The 24,926-nt window shown below is 36.4% G+C and overlaps 1 protein-coding gene across 5 annotated transcripts in view; it reads right to left on the bottom strand.

Annotated features, from left to right (window-relative positions):
• The window catches only part of LOC106881081 (pleckstrin homology domain-containing family F member 2), a 222,872-nt gene that overhangs the window by 171,070 nt on the left and 26,876 nt on the right, over positions 1 to 24,926 (bottom strand). The window contains exon 3 of one of the 5 annotated variants that reach the window (XM_089353855.1): positions 13,082 to 24,895. The exons of 3 other annotated variants lie outside the window; for them this stretch is intronic. In XM_089353855.1, coding sequence (XP_089209981.1) covers positions 13,082 to 13,223 — 142 coding nt within the window. In that variant the 5' untranslated portion in view covers positions 13,224 to 24,895. The remainder of the gene's footprint in view (positions 1 to 13,081; positions 24,896 to 24,926) is intronic. One more of the 5 variants, XM_089353856.1, reaches the window with a different exon arrangement.

Here is a 24,926-nt window from a genome sequence, read left to right as displayed (position 1 = left end):
CAGGGTGTTACAAAACCAAAGAAAGTCAAGAACCACCAGACTAGATTTTCATGTTATTTTCCCTTAAAAAATTTTTGTCTCCAACATTGTCAAATTGGTTGTAAAAGAATGGTCCATTGACAGAATGGTACAAACAATATTCTCACAACACACAAATATACTATTATGTTATGTATGTTTATTTGTATATATGTCAGCGCTTGTATATTTTAGTATTGTTATTAGCATGGTAACATCACTGTCTTTGAATTTCTTTATATATTCATGGCAGTTATGCTTAATTACCTCCAGGCATTCCTTGGTTTGTAAAGTTAACATCAGATTTCTGATAGAATATGAAGAGATCATTACAAGTCTGGCCATTTTTCTAAGTACATAATCTTCTTAAGAATGTGGGTACCCTCTATAAAAATCATTTTATGCAGTTCTCTATTTGACGAAGTTCCTAATAGGATAGTTATTGTGACCTATTTTCCCTCTATTCAGTCACACTAGGACTGCTACCACTAAGAGGACCACTGTTATGTATACTTTTATTCTTTTTTTTACTTGTCTCAGTCGACTGTGGCCATGCTGGAGCACTGCCATAAAGGGTTTTTTAGTCAATGAAATCAACTCCAGGACTTATTCTTTGCAAGCCTAATATTTATTCTATTGGTCTCTTTTGCTGAACTGCTAAGACATGGGGACGTAAACACACCAACATTGGTTATCAAGCAAAGGTGAGGGAACACACACAAACACAAAGACATACGTACATAAATCATATTACTTTTTCATTGTGATACTAATAAATTTAACCAAGTATCCAATATATATTTTTCTTCATTTTCTTTTATTAATTATATATATATATATATATATATATATATATATTTTCTTCTTCATTTTCTTTTATTAATTATATATATATAAATGACGGGCTTCTTTCAGTGTCTATCCACCAAATCCACTCACAATGTTTTGGTTGTCCCGAGACTATAGTAGAAGACACTTCCCTAAGGTGCCATGCAGTTGGACTGAAATCAGAACCATGTGATTGGGAAGCAAGCTTCTTATTTCTTTATTGCCCACAAGGGGCTAAACATAGAGGGGACAAACAAGGACAGACAAAGAGATTAAGTCGATTACATCGACCCCAGTGCGTAACTGGTACTTAATTTATCGACTCCCAAAGGATGAAAGGCAAAGTCGACCTCGGCGGAATTTGAACTCAGAACGTAACGGCAGACGAAATACCTCTAAGCATTTCACCCGGCGTGCTAACGTTTCTGCCAGCTCGCCGCCTTCCAAGCTTCTTACCACACAACCACACCTGCATCTTTTTGTATTCAGGTAATTTTAGTCTCTTTCCGAAATTGACATATGTTTTCAATGGAACATATATTAATCTCATAATCCTTCATGACTATGTGAAACTGGAATCAATGAGTACCAAGCATACACAGGAGTTGACTCAACAAGCTGTATACTTTTCTGCCAAAATGTGTGGCTTTTTGCTAACATTATACCTCATTATTTCACTCGTCTTTAACGTGATGTATATAGTCGAGACATACTACTGATTTAGAGAATTGTAATATTTCATTTATTCCAAATACAGACTCTGTTGCATCAACTTCAAGTCTTTCAGCCTGATAGTGCTGATAAATAAGCGACTGGTTATTTATTAATAAAGTAAGCACCAATTATATAATTAAAATATCAAAGACACAGAAACCCCAAAGCTACAAACTTCATAATACAATACCAACTATTTCGGAATATAAATAATTGAAGCTGGTTTTTAAACTGAACAACTGATACATATAACTTATAATTAGGGAAACTGGAAAAAGTTAGTGCAAATATTATTCGCTTGAAGAAAGTGCCAAAACATCAAGATTCTAATTAGGATACTAATGGAATAATAAATAAGAAATCAAAGAAAAAACTTTAACATGCAAACAGAGACTTCTTCAACAGAAAAACAAAACTAAAAAAAATCAATAAAGCTGTCCTAAGATTACTCATTTGAAATTGTCTTCTATCTAAATAAATTACTATATGACTAGGAAAAGACACATTAATTATATCCAGACATTCTGTGAACAGATATCATAACTCTCTAGTTCTTAACATTTCTGTTATACCTTCTCCTTAGGCTATAAAAAAGATTTTATTTCTTTCTGTGTATAATACAATTTTTGACAGGGAATGAAAAGATAATGCACTGTGGTGATTACTAATGGCTCACAATGCACACATTTCATTGTGTTTCTGAGCAGAAAGTTTAATTCTACATTGCTTCAGTTCACCAAACAAACAGCATCAATATTAGAATTTTTCAACCAAGTTATGATAAACTAACATCTAGACAAAAGTAGTTTGCTTTGTCATTCAGAGAAACCAAAATTGAGAGCTGGTCCTTGAATGCATGCAATCCTTTGAAGAATTACCATATTTTCGGGCATACAAGATAGCATAGTATATAGCATAAATATGTAGTGTAAACATTGAAACATCATCACTATCTTTTCAGATCCAGCAGTATTTCACATGGAATCTTTGGTCCTACAAAGTTGTCTTGATGTGTAAGTCAACCTTCCATTTTTTAGTCTGAAAAATTGGACTTTATACGCCAGAAAATATAGTATGAGGATTAAATGGGTGCCCAGAATTAGACAGGCTTGGAGAAGAAGGGTGTGGAAGCTTAAAGACCCTGCAAACGGACAGAGACTTAGAGACAAGTTACTTGAAGCATTTAACGAAATAGAAGGGGATATAGCATCATACAACGTGGAAGACAATTGGAGATTTCTGCGGGACAACCTGTTGAAAGCCACCGACCAGATTTGTGGGTGGTGTAAGGTCCCCTCCCAACCCAGAGTAACGTGGTGGTGGAACAAGGAGGTAGACAGGGCTATTAGACAAAAGAAACAAGCTTGGAAGGACTGGAAGAACGGTGGTAGCAGGGAATTGTACCAATGTGCCAGAAGGGAGGCTAGGCGACAGGTTTATTTAGCCAGAGGGGAAGCAGATAAGGAAAGATTTGCCAATGTTCTGCGCCGTGAGGACCAAAGACTCGAGGTATTTCGGGTTGCAAGACAGTGTAGGAGAGAGAATAGTGATGTTGTAGGAGAGAAATGTGTTCGCATGGATGATGGTACGCTTGCATTAAATGAGGATGCAAAGAAAGAGGTCTGGAGATGCCACTACGATAGATTGCTTAATAAAGAGAATGAATGGGAGAAAGAGAGCCTGCCTTATGTCGACCCAATAGAGGGACCAGCTATCCGAGTTGATAGTACCAGGGTAGATAAAGCAATTAAGGGTATGAAGACCGGGAAAGCCCCCGGCCCATCAGGAATCACTGCAGAGATGCTCAAAATATCTGGCAGTGTTGGCTATAGCCTAGTCACCCGTATTACGAACCAGGTGATACACGAAGGAGTCATACCCTATGACTGGTGTAGCAGCATCATAGTCAACTGCTACAAAGGTAAAGGGGACGCTTTAGATACAAATAATTACAGAGGCATCAAGCTGTTAGATCAGGTTATGAAAGTTACAGAGAGGGTCATAGCCCAACTAATTAGGGAGCGAATCAATTTAGATGAGATGCAGTTTGGGTTCGTGCCAGGTAAAAGCACTACTGATGCCTTATTTCTAGTGAGACAGTTGCAAGAGAAATACCTAGCCAAGGATAAACCTCTGTACCTGGCTTTCGTTGACATGGAGAAAGCCTTTGACAGGGTCCCCCGATCCCTTATCTGGTGGTCAATGAGGAAACTTGGGATAGAAGAATGGCTAGTGAGAGCTGTGCGAGCCATGTACAGAGATGCGGCCAGTAAGGTGAGGGTTGGAAATGAGTACAGCAATGAATTCCGGGTAGAGGTAGGGGTCCACCAAGGTTCCGTCCTCAGCCCCCTATTATTTACCATAGTCCTCCAGGCAATCACAGAGGAGTTCAAGACAGGTTGCCCCTGGGAGCTCCTCTATGCTGATGACCTTGCCCTAATTGCGGAGTCACTATCAGAACTAGAGGAGAAGTTTCAGGTGTGGAAGCAAGGTCTAGAATTGAAGGGCCTTAGAGTCAACCTAGCTAAAACCAAAATCCTAATAAGTAGGAAGGTAGATAAAACACAAACCCCTTCAGGTAGATGGCCCTGCTCAGTATGTAGAAAAGGAGTAGGTAGTAACTCTATAAGATGTACCCGGTGCAAGCTATGGACACATAAGAGGTGCAGCAACATCAAAGGCAGGTTAACTAGCAAGTTAGTTTTTGTTTGTGGCAGATGTTCAGGTGCAATAAAGACTGCAAACAAACAGGAAACAACTTCTATCTCATTCCAGGGTGAAAAACTAGAGGTAGTCGATAGCTTCCGCTATCTGGGCGACCAAGTTAGTAGTGGGGGTGGGTGCGCTGAAAGTGTAGCTGCTAGAATAAGAATAGCCTGGGCAAAGTTTAGAGAGCTCTTACCCCTGCTGGCGACAAAGGGACTCTCACTCAGAGTAAAAGGCAGACTGTATGACGCATGCGTACGAACAACCATGCTACATGGCAGTGAAACATGGGCTGTAACTGCTGAGGACATACGTAAGCTCGCAAGGAATGAAGCCAGTATGCTCCGTTGGATGTGTAATGTCAATGTGAATACCCGTCAGAGTGTAAGTATCTTGAGAGAAAAGCTGAACATTAGAAGCATCAGTTGTGGCGTGCAAGAGAGACGATTGCGCTGGTATGGACATGTGGTGAGAATGGAGGAGGATAGCTGCGTGAAAAAGTGCCACACCCTAACAGTTGAGGGAACCCGTGGAAGAGGTAGGCCCAGGAAGACCTGGGCTGAGGTGGTGAGGCAAGACCTTCGTACATTGGGCCTCACCGAGGCGATGACTACGGACCGAGACCTTTGGAAATGGGCTGTGCGTGAGAAGACCCGGCAAGCCAAGTAAGATCGTTGCCAGTGCCCCTGGACTGGTTCTTGTGCGGGTGGCACATGAGATGCACCATTTTGAGCGTGGCCGTTGCCAGTACCGCCTGACTGGCTCCTGTAGGATTTTCGAGCGAGATCGTTGCCAGTGCCCCTGGACTGGCTTGTGCGGGTGGCACATAAAAGACACCATTTCGAGCGTGGCCGTTTTCGTGCGGGTGACACGTAAAAGCACCCACTACACTCTCTGAGTGGTTGGCGTTAGGAAGGGCATCCAGCTGTAGAAACTCTGCCAAATCAGACTGGAGCCTGGTGTTGCCATCCGGTTTCACCAGTCCTCAGTCAAATCGTCCAACCCATGCTAGCATGGAAAGCGGACGTTAAACGATGATGATGATGATGATTAAGATAAAGAACCAAGCAAATACACTACAGATGATTTTGCAGCTTTAAATTTGTATTGCTTTTTTTACTTAATTTGTTTTTCCCATTCCCAACTGGAATCAGTTTTGTTTCTCATTAAATTTAGTTTTTCACCATATTTCTATCCTTCTATGAAAACTAGTGCACTAGTAAGAGCTCAATTTGGGAACTGCTTATAGCACTAAAGCATATATATATATATATATAGATATATACATGCATATATGGGTACAGGACATCAAAAAAACATCAACAAAATGAGAAACAAGAACATAAAAAACAAAAACATAGAAAACAAACTCTTTTCGAACAACAAAAGAAACAAATAGAGAAACGAGACAGGCAACATAAAGAACATTCCCTTCATCAGCTGTCCCCTGTTTTATCTACTCCGCGTTTCGAAGGTAGGGACAAGACGCGACTTTGTTAAAACAGTCCTTCTTGCAAAGCAAATTAAATAAAATTTGGGATTTTTTGTGGAGGGTTAAAGTGGTAACAAAAACAGGACAGTAAGAGCAAAACAGTAAAAATCAAACGGTGAGGGCTGTTAAGCTAAGACGATGTGAAGTGGTAAACACTGGTCACGTGATCGAACGCCATGCATCCATTTTCAAGTAAGTTTTATCTTTATAATTCCGATGCGCACTCTATCCCTCTCTATTCTTTCTATGTATCTCCCTCTCTTGTTCTTCTTCCTTTCTGTTTTTCTCTCCCACCCTTTCTCTATTCTTCTCTCCACATCACCGTTCCCTCTCTCTCTCTCACTCTTCCTCCTTGACTCTCTTGTTGCTCACACGTGACCAACGGCTATCCATCTTTCTTTCTTCCACTTCTTCCTAAAGACAAGACATGCTTTTGCCTTTCTCTTCTCAAAGCTTGTTTTTCCAGCATTCACCACTTCATCTCCTCTTTGCTTAACAGCCCTCATCATTTGTTTTTATTGTTTTGTTCTCACTGTCCTGTTTTTGTTACCACTTTAACCCTCCGCAAAAAATCCCAAATTTTATTTAATTTGCTTTGCAGGAAGAACTGTTTTAACAAAGTCGCGTCTTGTCCCTACCTTCGAAATGCGGAGTAGATAAAACAGGGGACAGCAAATGAAGGGAATGTTCTTTATGTTGCCTGTCTCGTTGCTCTATTTATTTATTTCGTTGTTCGAAAAAAAAGTTTGTTTTCTATGTTTTTGTTTTTTACATTCTCGTTTCTCATTTTGTTGACGTTTTTTTTTAATGTCCTGTACCTATATATGCCTGTATATATACATATATATGTAGGTATGTACATATATGTATGTATGTATATATTTATATATATATATATATATATATATATATATATATATATATATATATATAATATGTTCTAGCATGAGATGGACAGTTTGATAGGTGCTAGTAAGCCAGAGAACTGCACCAAGTTCTAATGTTAGCTGTTTCATGGTTTCTATGGCTGGGTGCATTTCCTAATACCAACCAGTTTAAGAGTGAACTGGATGCCATTCCCACAACCACTGCTTGATAACCAATGTTGATTCATTTGTGTCCCAGTAACTCAGCAGTTCAGTAAACAAGATAGAATAAGTATCAAACTTAAAAATAAGTAATGGGATTGATATATTCAATTAAACTCTTCGGGGGGGGTCTGATATGGCCACAATCCAATGACTAAAAACAGTACAAAAAGAAAAGAAAAAAATAAGATAACAGAAAACTGTAATAAATCAGCTGGTGGCTTAAGCATTCCACCATAACAAAATTTCAATGAAAGAATCTGCAGAATGTTGGCATTCTATATATTCTCTTATAGATATTTCCCTAGGTAATTATCTCAGATAAATTTAGATAAAATTCTAGAAAGTTATGTTCGGTATTTCTAATTCCAATTTAATTAAAACCTAGAGACAATTTTAATGAGAGAAAATTAATTTAAGTTTTAGGAAACGAAATGGTTCTCTGATCTAACTGTTATTGAGCTTTCACATCAAAGTCATCTTTCGAATGATTGGTCATTTAATATTTACCTTTTGAGGACAATGAAGCCTTTGTTGAGTCATCTCACTAGAGTTTTCCTTCTAAGTTACGCATGTCTACATGTTTATGTACTAAACAAGCAGCAGTGAAAAGTAATTAGTCTGCACACAATTACTTTTAACGCTTAATGCCTATGCATTCTTATTGTTTTGAATGAATCATGCATTATCTTCTAGATTTCAATGATGTGGCTTTCTTTTACTTGTTTCAGTCATTTGACTGCAGCCAAACTGGAGCACCACCTTAAAGAGTTTTAGTCACAGAAATCAACCCCAAGACTTATTCTTTGTAAGCCTAGTACCTATTATATCGGTCTGTTTTGCTAAGTTATGCTGACATAAACACATCAGCATCAGTTATCAAACAATAACGGGTACAAACACAGACACACGCATATATGTACATATATACACACACACATGTATGTATGTGTGTATATATATATATATATATATATATACAATGGGCTTCTTTCAGTTTCTGTCAACCTAATCCACTCACAAGGCTTTGGTTGCCCTGAGGCTATAGAAGAAGACACTTGCCTAAGGTGCTATGCAGTAGGACTGAACCTGGAACCATGTGGTTGGGAAGCAAGCTTCTTACCACATAGCCATGCCTGTTCATTTTTAGAATGACATTGTGTAAGAGGCTGCATCTGGCCATTGTGTATAAAGCAGGTATAATATTTGGGGCAGATATGGCTGATTTAAATGCTAAAGGGTTAAAACAAGTCATTTGTCTAAATGGATTATTTCTTTATAACAGACCATTCGTTTACAACATTTATGTAAATAGGTCATATGTTTAAAAGAGATGCATTCTTTTTTTTTTATGTTGGCTTAATGCCGAAAATAACCAAAATTTAGTCATTTTCAGGATTAAATATACTTTATGAAATAAAACTGTCATTATATTTTCAGGTTCACAATCACTCCACAGTTCAGTGCACATATCTTTTGTTACTAAAAAAATATCTGACATTTTGATATTTTTGTATACATTGATACATAGCCCATTAAAACTTGACTTCTAGTAATGTTCCATTCACAGATAACATGATGAATTATTGTGAAGAACACTATTTTAAACTTCAGCCCAATTACATTTGTGTATTTATTCAGTTCTGATGCTATAAAATTGGCTACAAAATTTTTGATACAAGAAATATATATACATATATATATTTTCCTCTTGTTGCAATTTTGAACAGAACCCTTCCAATCATTTCTCAGAAACAATTTCTCTACTCAGTACCAGGTCACATGTCATAGAAACAGGTGCACAATAACTGTGCTTCAGAAATTCTTGAACTAAAATGAAAAAAATCTTTAATTTTTGCAGTACTTAATTTAATATCTAAAACTTATTGCTTATGTATGCTAAGTTAGTGACCACACTGTCATAAATTGAAAATCTTACTACTACAGATTACTTGACTGACAAGCAGATTCTAATCTTAATAGGCGAGCAGTTAGTGTAGGTAGGAAAGGTGTCCAACTTAGAGGTAAATAGAAGCCGGTTTACTTTTTTAATTCTGAAAACTATTATACCTAAGTTATCATTAAAAAAGAAATGGATGTAAGATTGTATAAAAAGACAAACCCAAGAGACATACCTCTAATAATACACTTTGAAGTAGAACAATTGTCTAGTGCCACTTATGAAGTCATAGACAAACTTCAAATAAATATATCTCAAGCACAATCATTTCAAAGAATGGCAGTCAGAATCTGTTTCCATTTCAATGTTACAACAATGAAGATATAACCTATAAGCCAAGGTAACTACAAAGATTAGCAAGGTTTTGACAATTTAATGTTCAATTTTTATCCAAGTTTATATGTATTACATGGGTATGCAAATTTGGATGTTTGTACCAGCTGTTAATCAACTATAAACTGTTTATAAGTACCATTCATTCAAACAAAACAGAACATATATATCATCTACATCTGAATAGCCTGAGCTATGTAGAACAATAAAAGTTGAGCTAAGGCTAAATGAACAACCAGTGGTAACATTTGAATTAATATTCTCCATATAAATTCAATATTGAAAAAAAGAAAAATTTTATATGTTACTTATGTTCATATAATTCAAAGATCACTTGAAAATACTAAACAACCATATGATGATGTATGTATGTATCTAATCTTTTAGCATTTAAACCAGCCATATCTGGCCCAAATATTTTATCTGCTTTAAGTTCAAACTAACTAGATTTAGCCTTCTCACACCTACCCTACAATGTCATTCTAAAAATAAACAATCACGTCATCAAAATTTCAATTATGAGATAAGCTATGATAAATTCAAAACAATGTGAATAAATAAGCTTTACATTGAACAGTAATCTAAATGCTAATGGGTTAAATGAGACATAACTTCATTACTTTCATTTTTTAAATGCAATTTTCTTTGTAACCAACAACATTAACCAACAGCAGGTTAATAGACTTTGTACCTGGTCACAAAATATGTAATCTATTTATATGTAAAACTAATTGCATAGACCATATACAATTTTATCATAGAACATCTCAATCTAGAGCACTTATAAAAGTGCATATATGTATGTATTAATTTTTGTTTTAATTTATGTAAGAGAAAAAATATGTAATCTATGTATATAAAGATGAGAATGTGTGTCTGTCTGTGTGAGTCACTAAAACTTGAGAACTACACAACCAATTTCATTCAAATTTTGCACATGCCTTACTTAGGGTCCATGTAGTGTCATAGGCCCAAAAAATTTTAACTTCTGGCCTAGTGCAAGCCCAGAGCAATATCATATCTTCTCCACTATTTCAGTATTATGTGTCAAAAGTGAAACAATAACATCTCTCTATTGTAATGTCAGATATTTTCATTTTAATAGTTTCACTTTAATACTGAAACAATTAAAGTGAAACTATTATCTCACATATATACAGGCATACATACATGTGTGTGTGTGTGTGTGTGTGTGTGTGTGTGTGTGTGTGTGTAATTAAAATTAGGGTCCAGCAAGAATTGCTTAACCACACATATTTTGGTAGAGAAATAGTAGTTTTGACTGCTATTTCTAATTTTCGGTGTGTGGTGAAGCAATTCTTGCTAAACTCTAATTTTAATTATGTTTATGTAAGTTTATCGATGATGGGTTTTTTTAACACACCGAACTACTTGGTTAAAATTACTAATTAATTGATTATTAATTTTTACCCTATATCTGTAAGAATATATATATATATATACATATATATATATATATATATATATATATATATATATATATATATATATATATGTATATATATATACATATATATATGTATGTATACCTCTGCATGAATGTATATATACATGTATATATATATATATATAGATGTATATATATATACATGTATGTATAAAAATGTATATATATAGATGTACATGTAATATGTACACATATATATACATATATATACCCATACACACACACACAGACACATATATACATAGGTGCAGGTGTGGCTGTGTGGTAAGAAACTTGGTTCCGAAACATATGGTCCTGGGTTCAGTTCCACTGTGTGGTGACTTGACCGGAGTCTTCTGCTGTAGCCTCAGACCAACCAAAGCCTTCTGAGTGGATTTCGTAGACAGAAAGTGAAAGAAATCAATCATATATATATATATGTATGTATATATGTAAGTGTATGTGTGTGTCTTTGTCTCTGTGTTTCTCCCTCATCACTACTTCACAACTGCTGCTCGTTTATTTACATCCCCATAACTTACTGGTTTGACAAGAAGAAACTGATAGAATAAGTACCAAGCTTACAAAATAAAAAAAAAGCACTAGGCAGTGTCTCATATTTTTGTTTGCCTACTCAGATGTATCTATCAATCTATATTTGTGTGTGTGTGCATGTGTATATAATACACATACACATATATACATGTATGTATATGTGCATATTCATATCTATTATATAAAAGTCAATGTCTTTATGTGTGCTTGTGTGTCACTTATACATTCAAAAACTACTGCACCGATCCTAATGAAATTTGGAACACAAAATCCAAGCCTAGGGAGAAGGGTAATGCTGTGTTTCATACAATTTCATGGACCAAAATTACTGAATGGATCCTTATGATATTTGGAACTTAGATTCAATGCATAAGGGCGGGTATAATGCAATATGTTTGGTTTGAATTTGAGATGGCTTAAAGGGGAAGAACCCCCATGAAAATTCATAAATTTTCGATGTTGATGAATTTTCAACCATGGGTAATTAACACACATCAAGAAGTATTCTCAAAGTTTCCACTTCTCATGAGGATTCTAAGACCCCCTAATGGAGGCCTTAATTTCCAAATTTTAGTCATTTTTTTAATGAGCCAAAACTAGGTCAAAAGTATTGAATGGATCTTGATGAAATTTGGAAATTATATTCTATGCATAAGGGCTATTAACACCCATGAAAATTCATATATTTTTGTTGCTGATGAAATTTTAACTATAGATATTAGACACAAATGAAGTAATATTTCTAAAATTTCATCTTCTAGCTAGTAAATGAGTAAAAATTAACAGTGAAAAGAAACTACTAAGAGAATTAAGTGTAGTTTGAACTCTTATTTCCAAGTTAATAATCATGTCTTAACAGATCCTCCAATGGCTTTGACAATGAGTGTTCCAGTTCTTCAATCAGTTGAACTACTTACTTGCATTAGCATTTAAGTGACCAAGTATTCCACAGGCCTATGTATCCTTAATGTAATTCTCAGGCAGAATTAGCATGACACAGAGTGTAACAAAACTGGCCTATTGCATCATATATACAGTTTCCATATACCCAATATCACTCACAAGGATTGGATTGATACAAAGCTATATATAATTGAAGACATTTGCACAATATGCCATGCAGTGGGAGCAAAGCAAATTTCTTAACCTTTCAACCATGCCTGCTCCATTAAAAGAAAAAAATCATTCAAGTTGCAATGGTTTAGAAGTTCACAACAATGTGGTTATGAGTTCAATCCCTTTGTAAAACATCTTTGAAAAGTGTTTTCTATCAATGACCCATAATTGAAATATGGTAGACAGAGCTACGTAGAAGACCATCAGGAAAGTATCTTAGTTTTGACACAGTAGACTTAATCTATCACCTGGTTTAACATTTGGCCCTTGGGTGCATTTAGCAGAGTCCATTCTGTTGCAAGCATTTAGACCAGGATCCAATCTTAGAGCAACTCCCATCAGTCCCAATGGCCTCCAAAAGGGTCATAGGCACTAACATTTCTCCTCTGAATAAACCATAAAAAGACATTCATGCTTAATGCCTATCTTTATTTTTTCTTGTTTCAGTCATTGTACTGCAGCTATGCTGATGCAATGCCTTGAAGGGATTAGTCAAGCAAATCAACTCCAGAATTAAATTTTTAAAGTCTGGTATATATTTTATCAGTATCTTTCGCCAAACTGTTAAGTTACAGGGATGTAAACAAAATAATACCAACTGTCAAATGGTAGTGGGGACACAAACACAAACACATACATCTACCAAATTCAATCAGAAGGCATTGGTCAACCTGGGGAGTGGGGCAACAGTAGATGACATTTGCTCAAGGTGCTGTGCAGTGGGACTGAACCTAACACTCACAGGTTACAGAGTAAGCTTCTTAACCACACATCACATTACTTCTAATTTCGAAGCAGAAAGGAGGAGATGAAAAAAAACTTACCGAGAGATCGTTCATACCAGTAAATGTTATAATCATTGTCCATCTGAAGTGTATTAGAAAATCCTAACACTGTTTGACACTTTAGACTAACCAAAAAAGAAATGATCACATTCACAATAGATAAGCTTTTCAGTTCATCCATCCAATTAACCTTTATTTGTTATCTGCTGTTAGCTTAAAAACCTTAATCAACATTAGATCAACATAATCAATCACATTCCTCCTTATTGGTTGTTTTCTATCTAGCAGTAAACAGGCAACATGTAGAGATATGATTTGTCACTATAGACAACAGAAGTTTTGATAAGTCAATAATGAAACCTCTATATCGTCACCCAACCAACAACGCACAGCAACCAAATTTCCTTCAAATCATAGTCCATCTTAAAAGATAATGTATAGATAAACCAATCACTCTAGACTCCCCTTCACTCCCACCCCACCCCCACTCCAAAAAAGATGGAATGATCATGGCTTTGATCATAGCCTGACTCAGTCAGGATTGAGCTGAAGCTAAATAACACAACCACAAAAGTGTTGATACTATCGTTTGACACTGGATCAGCTTTCACTGAGCAGACTTAGCAAAAACAGAGTATTTTTGTTAGTTTGCAGTGGTAAGAGCAAATCTTCCTCTGATTGATTTGAAGAAGATAACAGGAAACCATTGCATTATAATGAAGTCTTCAGTGCTGATCACTGATTCAGAGGGTTATAAAACTTGACCTTTGATCCCTTTAAAAAGACATGCAAGAGTAGTTGTCATTTTGTCTCAAATCATCAATGATCAAGTAGAACAACAATCAAAGGCAGTCTAATGATGACGATCCTAATTTTTTCCAGTATTAGTGTATCTAAGGCAACATTATTCAACAGCAGAGTGTCATCTGAGAGAGATTCAGTTACTATTTCTAGTAGGTTGAATGAAAGCAAGGAAGCTCCCTACAAGCAACAGCAACATTAATAGTTATTAACAGCATATATAGAAATAGTAAATGCAATGTGTATACTCTGTAAGAAAATAAGCATGTCTCTTTTAGGTCTGCCTATGAAAAGGAGAGAAGATGGTTGATTTGGTATGGCTCCAGTCTATTATTAAGACTAATTTTACTGACCCAAGTGAGTCTTTAACTAAGATCCCACACAGCATCTAAATATAATAATGAATTTATTGTACACAGTGCTCAGGTGCACAACTCATCGGAAACAGTAGCCAAAAGTGCACGTAGAGTACATAGAATAATGCACAGAAAGTAAACAGAAAAGCATTTTAAAAAGTGGGGGACACATCAACTGTACTGTTGGTGAATTTCAGGAAGCATGGAAGTTTTGAAGGATGTAGTGTCCTGACAGTTAACAACTGATGCAAGTAATTTATTCCATGCTTCAGCAACACTGAGCATTAAAAGATGTTTCTGAAAGTCATGGGTGCTGTGTTGTTTTTGAATTTTGTAAACATGTCCACAAGTGTTAGACATATGGAATTCAAAATGGTACCCAAGGTTGTTGTTGGAAAGATGATGGATAATCTTGTGGGTGTTTATCAAGTCAGCTACTAGATGTCAGAGCTTTAATGTGTCCATGCCCAGGGAAGTAAGATGTTCACAGCATGGTAGATGCCTGATGGAAGATATTCTTCTGGTTGCACATTTTTGAACAGTTTCCAGAAGATTGATATGATGAGCAAGACATGCCACAGATACCTGGAGAATGGCTTACAAAGATCTAAGACACCCTTGACCTTCTTGACAATTTTACAAATGTGGTTTGTCCAATGCAAATCACTGTTGACAGTTAATGCCCAGATCATGTTCACTAGCAGACTTCTTAAGATGTGTGTAGTAAAGGGAGTATGTAAAAGTTGGGTTTTAACTCCCAAAATGCATGGTAGTGCACTTGTCCACGGCCAGCTTGAGTTGTCTGTCAGTAATTGTTGCATTGTGTCCAAGTCTGATAGCAGGAAAGATATACAACATATAGGATCTGTTCTTTTTATCTTGAGGTACAGCTTGAAGTCATCTGTTTACTTCAACACTAAAATTCTTCAAGTTGGCATCTCTGTCATTAATATATGCAACAAACAACAGGGGTCTACAAACAGATCTCTGTGGTACATCAGCTGTAATTTCATAGGATGCAGAATGCAGTCCTAGAACTATGACTACCTCTTTTCAGCAAAGAACAAAGGACTTCAACCAATTATAAAGATCATCTCTCACACCCATTGCAGAGAGTTTTGCCATAAGTTGTTTGTGATACAAAATTGAAGACTTTAGTAAAGACAAGATAGATAACATCCACCCATGAGGCAATAACAACAATCATTGTCATCATTTTCTTCTTCTTCATAATCATAAACATTAGTATTTAATAAAGGTTTACCTAATAATATACCTTAGAATGCAATTTTGAGGTTTCATCTCTGAAAAGCCTGAGAGGAGGGGCTTCAGATTTAGTTTATATTTCATATTTTTCTAAATGTTTCTAAGACTCTTATATCCACAGTTACAATTCCTGTTTCTATTTCCAGAATTTTGTTATCTTTAGGAGTTTTCACCTTCATTTTTTGACAGATAGAACATGATACATCAATCAGATTAAGACTGTTGAACCGTTCATCTTTTATGCCAATAACAGGGTGGTTATTTTTCAGTGTATATTAGTATATCATAGAGAACCAACAACAACATTGTTGTACTTCACAACTCTTATAGTGAGTACAAGGTCAATTTCACAAGAGGAGGTTAGAGAAGAGAGCTACTAGATACTATGAAGCATTAAAATCTACATTGCTACTTATCAACTATCGTAATAGAAACAATTATGACCCTTTGTTTAAGAAAAGTGATAAAAGTCTGAGATCTTCCAAATATATAAGCTTTTCTCTGTAGTCTTTTACTTGTTTTAGCCACTGAACTGTGACAACACTAAGGCAACATCTTGAAGGGTTTAGTCAAACAAAGCAACTCCACTACTTATTTTAAAGTCTAATACTAATTCTATCAGTTGTTTTTGTTGGACCACTAGAGATGTAAACAGATCAACACCAGTTGTTAAGCCATGGTAAGGAACACACACGTGTGTGTGTGTGTGTGTGTGTGTGTGTGTGTGTGTGTATAAACTCTGCCAAATCAGATTGGAGCCTGGTGTAGCCATCTGGTTCACCAGTCCTCAGTCAAATCGTCCAATCCATGCTAGCATGGAAAGCGGACGTTAAACGATGATGATGATGATGATGATGATAATGGGCTTCCACACAGTTTCCATCTAACAAATTCACTCACAAGGCAATTGGTCAGCCTGAAACTATATTACAAAACACTTTCTCAAAGTGTCACAAAGTGGGACTGAACCTGAAACCACATGCATGCAAAGCATGCCTTCTTAACCTATGTAAACTGAAAAAATAGAACCATTCTTTTTTTTTTTTTTTTCACCCCAACCAGAAGTACAAAGCAACAAAATTCAGGAGTGAATCAAGTTGAGAACTTGATAGGTATTTTATCAACCTGGTGTGACTTTTAACTCAGAATGTAAACAATGACTATCCTCAGTCATAGCTGAATACGACAAGGTGTTTTGCCTGCACTTGTTTCAGGCAGTTATAGAAATAAAAGTGATTGTAATGCATGCTACATATTCAACTAACAGTAGGTATGCATAGATTAAAGGTAGACAGGTTTCAAATAAGATTACCAAAGTGATAACAAACACAGCAAGAAAATGTAAGAATCATCTTAAAAATATGGTGCATGAACATCTGACCAGAGATAATGATAAAAAAACAGCAGGAGAAATATATTTTGGCTTGTATTATCTAATTCAAATATCCTTCATTTTTGCAAGCAATCCATGCAAATACATACAGCCTTGGCAGTGCAAACCAACCAAACGAGTTTTAGTTGTCTGCTTTTTACAGCCAAAATGCATAGCTTGTATGCACTGGTTTACTTATTGAATGTGGAGGCGCAATGGCCCAGTGGTTAGGGCAGCGGACTTGCAGTCATAGGATCGCGGTTTCGATTCCCAGACCGGGCGTTGTGAGTGTTTATTGAGCGAAAAACACCTAAAGCTCCACGAGGCTCCGTCGGGGGATGGTGGCGAACCCTGCTGTACTCTTTCACCACAACTTTCTCTCACTCTTTCTTCCTGTGTCTGTTGTACCTGTATTTCTAAGGGCCAGCCTTGTCACACTGTATCACGCTGAATCTCCCCGAGAACTACGTTAAGGGTACACGTGTCTGTGGAGTGCTCAGCCACTTGCACGTTAATTTCACGAGCAGGCTGTTCCGTTGATTGGATCAACTGGAACCCTCAACGCCGTAAGCGACGGAGTGCCAACAACAACAACTTATAGAATATATCAGAAGAGTTGAAAAAGAATAGAGCAAGATATGTTTGTTAAGTGACTCGTTAATGACTTATGTGAAGGGCTTTTCAAAAGAATCTTTCAAATCATACACCTCCATTTATAGAGATTTGAGATAAACCAAACAACTTAATAACTGATTCCTACAACAGCAGTTCCATGAAAGTTGTAATCAATTTATTGACTTTACTTTGCATATAACTACAGGAATCTTATACTTGAAGAAAAGTGATTTCCAAATATTACTGTATTCAAAATATGAAATGGATATATTTGTAATTGTGTAACATAGGAGTTACAGACTAATTACTATGCCAATGGCTAAATAATATTCTTAGGAACTCCACAATATTTTTTGACCCATGGCTCCAAGACTCATTCTCACAATAACAATGAAACAATTGATTTTATTCTTTCACATGTTTCAATAATTTGAATGAGGCCATGCTGGGGCACCACAAACCAAAAAATCAATAGACAAACTGCAGGGACACTAGGTGTTGGAACTTTTATTAACCCCAAGTGCAGTTTCACTTTATTGTAAAGTGTTGTTGTTGGTGACCACTTTAACAGTTTCTCAGCATTTTGACACCAAATCATTCTCTCTCAAAACAAACTATTCTATAATTCCACTGTTGTAAAGCTGTCGATATTTGGGTATCATATTTAAAGCTACTTGAGGGAATACTGATTTGTAATACTTTTTTTTTTTTTTTTTTTTTTTTTTTTTTTAGTGACGCGTAAATGGCATGCAATGTTATGAGTGGATTTGATTTAGCTGAAGTTGCCCTGAATTAAATTTGGGCATCAGAATTTTTGGGCAAAGTATAATATATTACAGATATTCAGTTTTGAAGAGATATTTCTGAGGATAAATCTAAAGGAATTGAGTTGATGATGGGTAGACATGATAGAATGACTATTCTTCAGCAGAAATAAAATTTGAGATTCATTATTTAATAATACTGAAAGCCTAAAAAAATAAGATTAGGTACAGGCGTGACTGTGTGATAAGAAGCTTGCTTCACAACCACATGATTCTAGGTTCAGTTCCACTGTGTAGCACCTTGGCAAGCATCTTCTACTATAGCCTTGCGCTGACCAAAGACTTGAGTAGATTGGGCAGGTGAAAACTGAAAGAAGCCTGTTGCGTGTTTGTGTGTCCTTGTTTGTCCCCCACTAACAATTGACAACCGATGTTGGTGTGCTTATGCTCCCGTAACTTCAGCAAAAGAGACCAATAAAATAAGTACCAGGCATAAAAAAAAATTAAGTACTGTAGTAGATTCATTTGACTAACAATTCTTAAAGGTGGTACCCAAACCAAAATCTAATGACTGAAACAAGTAAAAGATAACTACAGAAAGCTAAATATAGTGTCAGACAACTGACCAGTCTCAGACTCAATATTCTCTCACTAGCATTATCCTGGTTTCTTGCTCAAGACAACAGGGCATCTGTCAGAGCATATAAACAATAAGCATATAAGCTGAATTATCTATTTGTTAAACTAACACACAAGTAACTGAGTATTCCACAGAATTCTCAGATTGATTATGTGACAATTGTGAAGTTTTGGATTACAAGTACAGTATGTACAACAGGCTTCCTTGTAATTTCTACCAACCCAACTTTACTGGCAAGGACTGAGTCAACCTGAGCTAAGATTCCATGCAATGGAATCAAACCCAAGGCTTCATGATTGTAAAGTGAGATTCTTAATCATTTATGCTAATTAGTTTTGCCATTTTGGTAGACATAAAAAGCTGTATTCTTTCTGTCAATCAGCTACTTAATGCAAGTATTTTTTTTTTGTCAAACCAGTCTTGCTATTTTCTGTCATAAAACTCAAGGCCTCCTGACAACCTGCAGATACATCTGCCTTTAGAGAACAACCTATGTGCAATATTCCACACTGCTGCAAGACAGTTTTTCATCTAGACACTGAGAAACTTAGTATTGATTTTCTACAGGCAATGTTTCTGCTGTCAACATTTCCTTGGAGCAATTTGAATTGTCGTGTTAAATCATGTGATAGTCTGTCCAGCAAGCATCAGCTTCTATTGTAACTCACTATATACAGATCCTTGTGATTGTGGAACTGCATGATAATATAATTAATCATATACTAGTGATTTAATCACAGATGTTGTCAGAAACCCTTGTACATGTTTCTTGTTGGAATAATGAGTTGGTAATTACTAAATTATACGTTTCACATTTAGTTGGAAACAGATTGCCATTTGAGTTAGCCCTCCTTTTGCTTTCTTTTCCAGCTGCATTGTTTCAGAGGTTTGAATGTTTGCCAACTCTGGCGCTGAAATTGCCCAGTAAGATGGTTTTGTATTGTTTTGGTAGTCTAAATAGAACACAATCTAAATGAGTATAAAATTCCTTTTTAACTTCTATGTCTGTATTCATTATGGGATCATATGTACTGATGACTATCACAAAAGTCATTACAAATCCTAAACTTTGTAAACACCACTTACTTGATATTTTTTTCTCCCTTCCAAAAGAAGACATAATCCGCTGTCCTGTTTCTTCAGCTGTTCATCATCAGTTAGTCACTCAGAGTGACAATGTTGATATTGAGATGTGCCAATTCCCAACAGAGAGTGAGATACCTTAGGCAAAATGTTAGCAATAGAAAACTGCTGCAGCAGCTATCTACCATCACAATCACTGAATGCACATAACCCACTCTCCTCCATTTTGCTACACTGGACTTCACTATACCTCTGGCATAGGAAGCAAGAGAGTCTGTTGAAACTTGCTCAAGGTTGCCTCAAGTTTCCAGAAAGTAGGGGTAACAATGTCTCTTTCACAGATTGACTAGTGAACGTCCTATATCATACCCACAATATATACCTATGTGGATTTTATCTGAGCGCACATGAAAAATGAAAAGTGAATTGTATAAGATTTATGATTATGCTACACAAATCTGTTAAATCACACTCTCTAATATCTTCAAAAAACAAAAAAAAAACAGAAAGAGAGAGAAAAAGACATTGGATAATGTAGTTCTAGATAAGTTTGAAAATGAAGGCAGGATGGTCATCTGGCACAAGGCCACCTCCTCTCAAAGGATCTTTGTCTTGCAAGTTACTCAGTGACCCCAGCAGTGTTGGTGCATATAAAAAAAACATCCACTTTACACTGTGAAGTGGTTGGCATTTGGAAGGGTATCCAGCTGCAAAAACCATTCAAAGACAGACCTTGCCAGCGTTGGTGCCATGTAAAAAGTACTGTCTAATTTGTGGGGTGGTTAGTGTCAGGAAGGGTATCCAGCTGTATAAATCATGCCAAAACAAACAATGAAACATATTGCAGTCTTCTGCCTAGCCAGCTCCTGTCGAACCGTCCAACCCATACCTGCATGGAAATTGACAATTGACTAGTCCCTTAATCCCTTCGGAGTCATTGGAGTACTGCAGCATGCAGTGTATCTAGGGCGAGAAAGCCTGGCAGAGCCCATCCCTCTCCAGGCTAAACTCATTTCTATAGTTGAGTGGACTGAAGCAACATGAAATTAAATGTTTTGCTGAAGAACACAATGGATCACCCAGTCCAGGGATCAAAACCATAATCTTATAGTCATGAATCCCTAACCACTAAGCAATGCACCTCCACTAGTGGTGTTCATTTCTACAGCTGAGTGAACTGAAGCAACATGAAGTTAAGTGTTTTGCTCAAAAACACAATGTATCGCCTGGTCCCGGAATCGAAACCACAATCTTACAATCATGAGTATAACATCCTAACCACTAAGCCATGAGCCTCCACTAAAGGAAAACGAATATTAAATGATGAAGAGTCTTTTTTGACTTAGACAGAGCTGGGACAAAACAACAATTCCTTTATAGCTTAGAAGACATTAACATTTACAATATCTTTACCCACTCACTCACTTTGCTTCTACATCAAATCCCCAAATTATTATTCATATTATTTGTATTCAAAAGTTCAGGAAACACATAAATGTGAGCACATGTAAGCACAAATATAAAAATAGAAGTTATTCAGTTTGCTATAATCATAAATATGATCAAGATATCAAGATTACAAAAATCTAAGATGAAAGTAATCATAACAAAGTCCATACATATAGCTGTTGCCAAACTAAATTGATAATCCAGAAATATCTTTCATGGTACAGTGGATCAAAGAACTGTTATTGAGTTCTACTGCTGCTATTTATAACTAGTTGTTGCAGGATAGTGTTACAAAATCCTAACAAGTTTGTACACTTGACAAGTTACTACTTACACCCTATGGTGATTTTCCAACCAATATCTATCAAAATAAAAACAAAAGGTGTCTGAATTATCACTATAACCAACATCAACATTATGAACAACAAAATAATCACCATCATCATTATTTGGTATGGATACTATTGGATATTAAGATTATCTTTCTTTTACTTTTTATTTGTTCAAGTCATTAGACTGAGGCCATGCTGGGACACCACCTTGAAGAGTTTCTAGTTAAATGAATCAACCCAGGACTTATTTTTTTAATCTGGTACCTATTCTATCAATCTCTTTTGCCAAACTGGTAAATTATAGGGGTGTAAACAAAGCAACAATGGTTGTCAAGCAGTGGTGAGGGACACACGTGTGTATGTGTATGTATGTGTGTGTGTATATATATATATATAAGTTTATCTTAACCTTTTTGATGCGACTCTATACTATTTTCTCCCCATCCTCTTCTAATTCCCTTTTTCTCCCCTTCAGTTTTCTGTCTGTCTGTCTTTCTTTCTCTTTTTTTCTCTCTCTCTCTTTTTTCTCTCATTGCTCACATGTGACTATCATCCATCTTTCTTTTCCAGCATGACGTTCTAGGGATTGGACATCTTCTGTCTCTCTCTTCTATCTTTTCTCTTTTCAAAGAAAATATTTCTCCCAGCATTCACTATTTTCCCCTCGTTCTGGTCTAACAACCCTCCATGTCTGTTTTCATTCGGTTTCCTTGTATGTCTCCACTGTCCTGTTTTTTCCCCAACTTTGACCCTCCATAAATCCAAAATTTTATTTTGGAATTTATGGGAGCAACTGTCTTCAAAGATTCATATCGTCATTGAATGCTCAAAATGAGATAGATAGCCAACATCTGATGAAGGGTTGTTCTTTGTGTTACCTGTCCTGTTTTCCATCTTTTCCTCTCATTGTTTGCATATTTAATGCGTTTGTTTTCATACTTGTTGCTTACAGTTGGTGATGTCCTGTACCTATATATGCATATATATGTGCATATATATGTATGTATGTATATATAATATATATATGATGGGCTTCTTTCAGTTTCCCTCTACCAAATCTACTTACAAGGCTTTGGTTGGCCCAGAGCTATAGTAGAAGTCACTTGCCCAAAATGTCACACAGTGGAATTGAACTTGTGACCATGTGGTTAGGAAGTAAACTTCTTACCACACACCCATGCTGCGCCTCAATTACATTATTATTGTACTAAATGATAATAACAATAACAACTGAAATGATAATGATGATAATATTCACACCTAGCTGAGTCAACAGAATAACACCTCGCAGTCAGAAAGTCAAAGTTTATATTCTCACTTGACTGGTTATAGAATAGATACATGATAAAGAGATACAGCTCCCTGTAGCAGAGATACTACCTATATAAATGATGAGTGTTGCATTCGATTGCTGCAGTAAGTTCATATCTTCCTATCGCAAAACTTACAACAATATCAATTCATTCAGCTGTAAAGGTAATTTACAACTGCTTAACACCTCCAGTCATCACCATTAACGTAATTTAATGTCTGTTTTCATTACTGGCATGAATTGAACAGTTCGACAGGAACAGGAAAGTCAGAAGACTGCACCAAGCTCTGCTGTCTGCATTGGCATGGTTTCTATGGCTGGATGCTCTTCCTAATGCCAACAGCAGTAGTGAAGTTACCAAGTAACTTACAAGACAAGTCCCCCTCAACTGAGTAGTACTGAAGGGCAGAAAAAAGATGCCTTGCAGTAGAGATGAAGAAAGAGAGTACCAGCAGCACAGTAGTATGTGAGTGAAAGTTTGTCCAATAAATCATATGTGCTTGGGAGGAAAGGCATATAATGTTTCAAGGGGTAAAAACTAAGCAGATATGGCTAGGTGGTTAAAGAAGTTTGCTTTGCAACTATATGATTCTGGGTTCAATTCCACAAGGCAAGCACTTAGCACAAAAAAAAGTGTTCAGCCATAGCTTCAATGCTGGCAATGGGGATGGTGCAAATTTTATAGAATAATTTTTTTTTTAATGCAACATGTATGTAAAGCAATGAAAAACACATATATATTAGGTTTTCAAGAAAGTTCTTGCAGTTTTTAACCTTTAAATTCAGATGCACATATCTCAGCTCAAACAAAACTTTATTAATCAAAATAAACACCATCAGAATCAACACATTTTTGCAACGCGAAACAAGTTTATTTATGCTAGTAGCATAAAAATCCTGCATTCTGGTGGCAATGAAGTCATTGAAGGCATGTTTGGCATTGTCTTGGTTTTTGAAGCATTTCTCATGCAGGAAGTTGTTGAGATGCTTGAAAAAGTGGTAGTCGGTGGGCGAGAGGTCTGGTTAGTATGGCGGATGAGGCAGAGTTTCGTAGCCCAATTCGTTCAATGCCTGCAGGGTCAGTTGTGCGATGTGCGGCCAAGCGTTGTCGTGGAGAAGAATTGGTCTTTTTCTATTAACCAATGCTGGCTGTTGTTGTGGAGTTTTTTATGCATTTCATCCGTTTGCTGACAGTACTTCTCCACCGTAATGGTTTTGCCTGGATCCAAAAAGCTGTGATGGATGAGACCGACCACAGACCACCAAACAGTCACCAGGACCTTCTTTTGGTGCAACTTTGGCTTTGGGAAGTGCCGTGGAGCTTCATCAGTGTCCAACCACTGAGCTGAGCATTGCCGGTTGTCGTAAAGAATCCACTTTTCATCGTAAGTCACAATCCGGTCGAGTAACAGGTCATTCTTGTAACATAAGAAGGGAAGGCGACACTTTAAAATGGCGCTTTTTTTTAGTTGTTATTCGATTCGTGCAACACCCATTTCTCAAGCATTTTTGTTTTTCCAATCTCTTTCAAGTGGTTGGAAATTGTTGTATATGTTACGTCTAATTCAGAAGCAAGCTCTTGAACAGTTGTGCGTGGATTGGCTTTGACTAAGGCTCTTAGTTGATTGTTGTCAACATCTGATGGCCAACCACTACGCTTATCATCTTGAAGACTCTCATCAATGCTACAAAATTTCTTGAATCACCATTGTGCTGTACATTCATTAGTGGTTCCTGGGACAAACGCATCGTTGATATCGCAAGCTGCTTCAGCAGCTTTTCAGCCTAGCTTGAACTGGAATAAGATAATTGTACAAATTTGCTTTTTGTCCATGTTGTATTCAACGTTCTAGAAAAAATGGCCTAATTATTCAAAAAGAAAACGAGTAACACG

The sequence above is a fragment of the Octopus bimaculoides genome, chromosome 6 (assembly GCF_046866305.1).
Source record: "Octopus bimaculoides isolate indiv1 chromosome 6, ASM4686630v1, whole genome shotgun sequence".
NCBI classification, from domain to species: domain Eukaryota; kingdom Metazoa; phylum Mollusca; class Cephalopoda; order Octopoda; family Octopodidae; genus Octopus; species Octopus bimaculoides.
The sequence above is the reverse complement of the archived record's forward strand: the minus strand, read 5'-3'. Positions and strand labels throughout refer to the sequence as shown.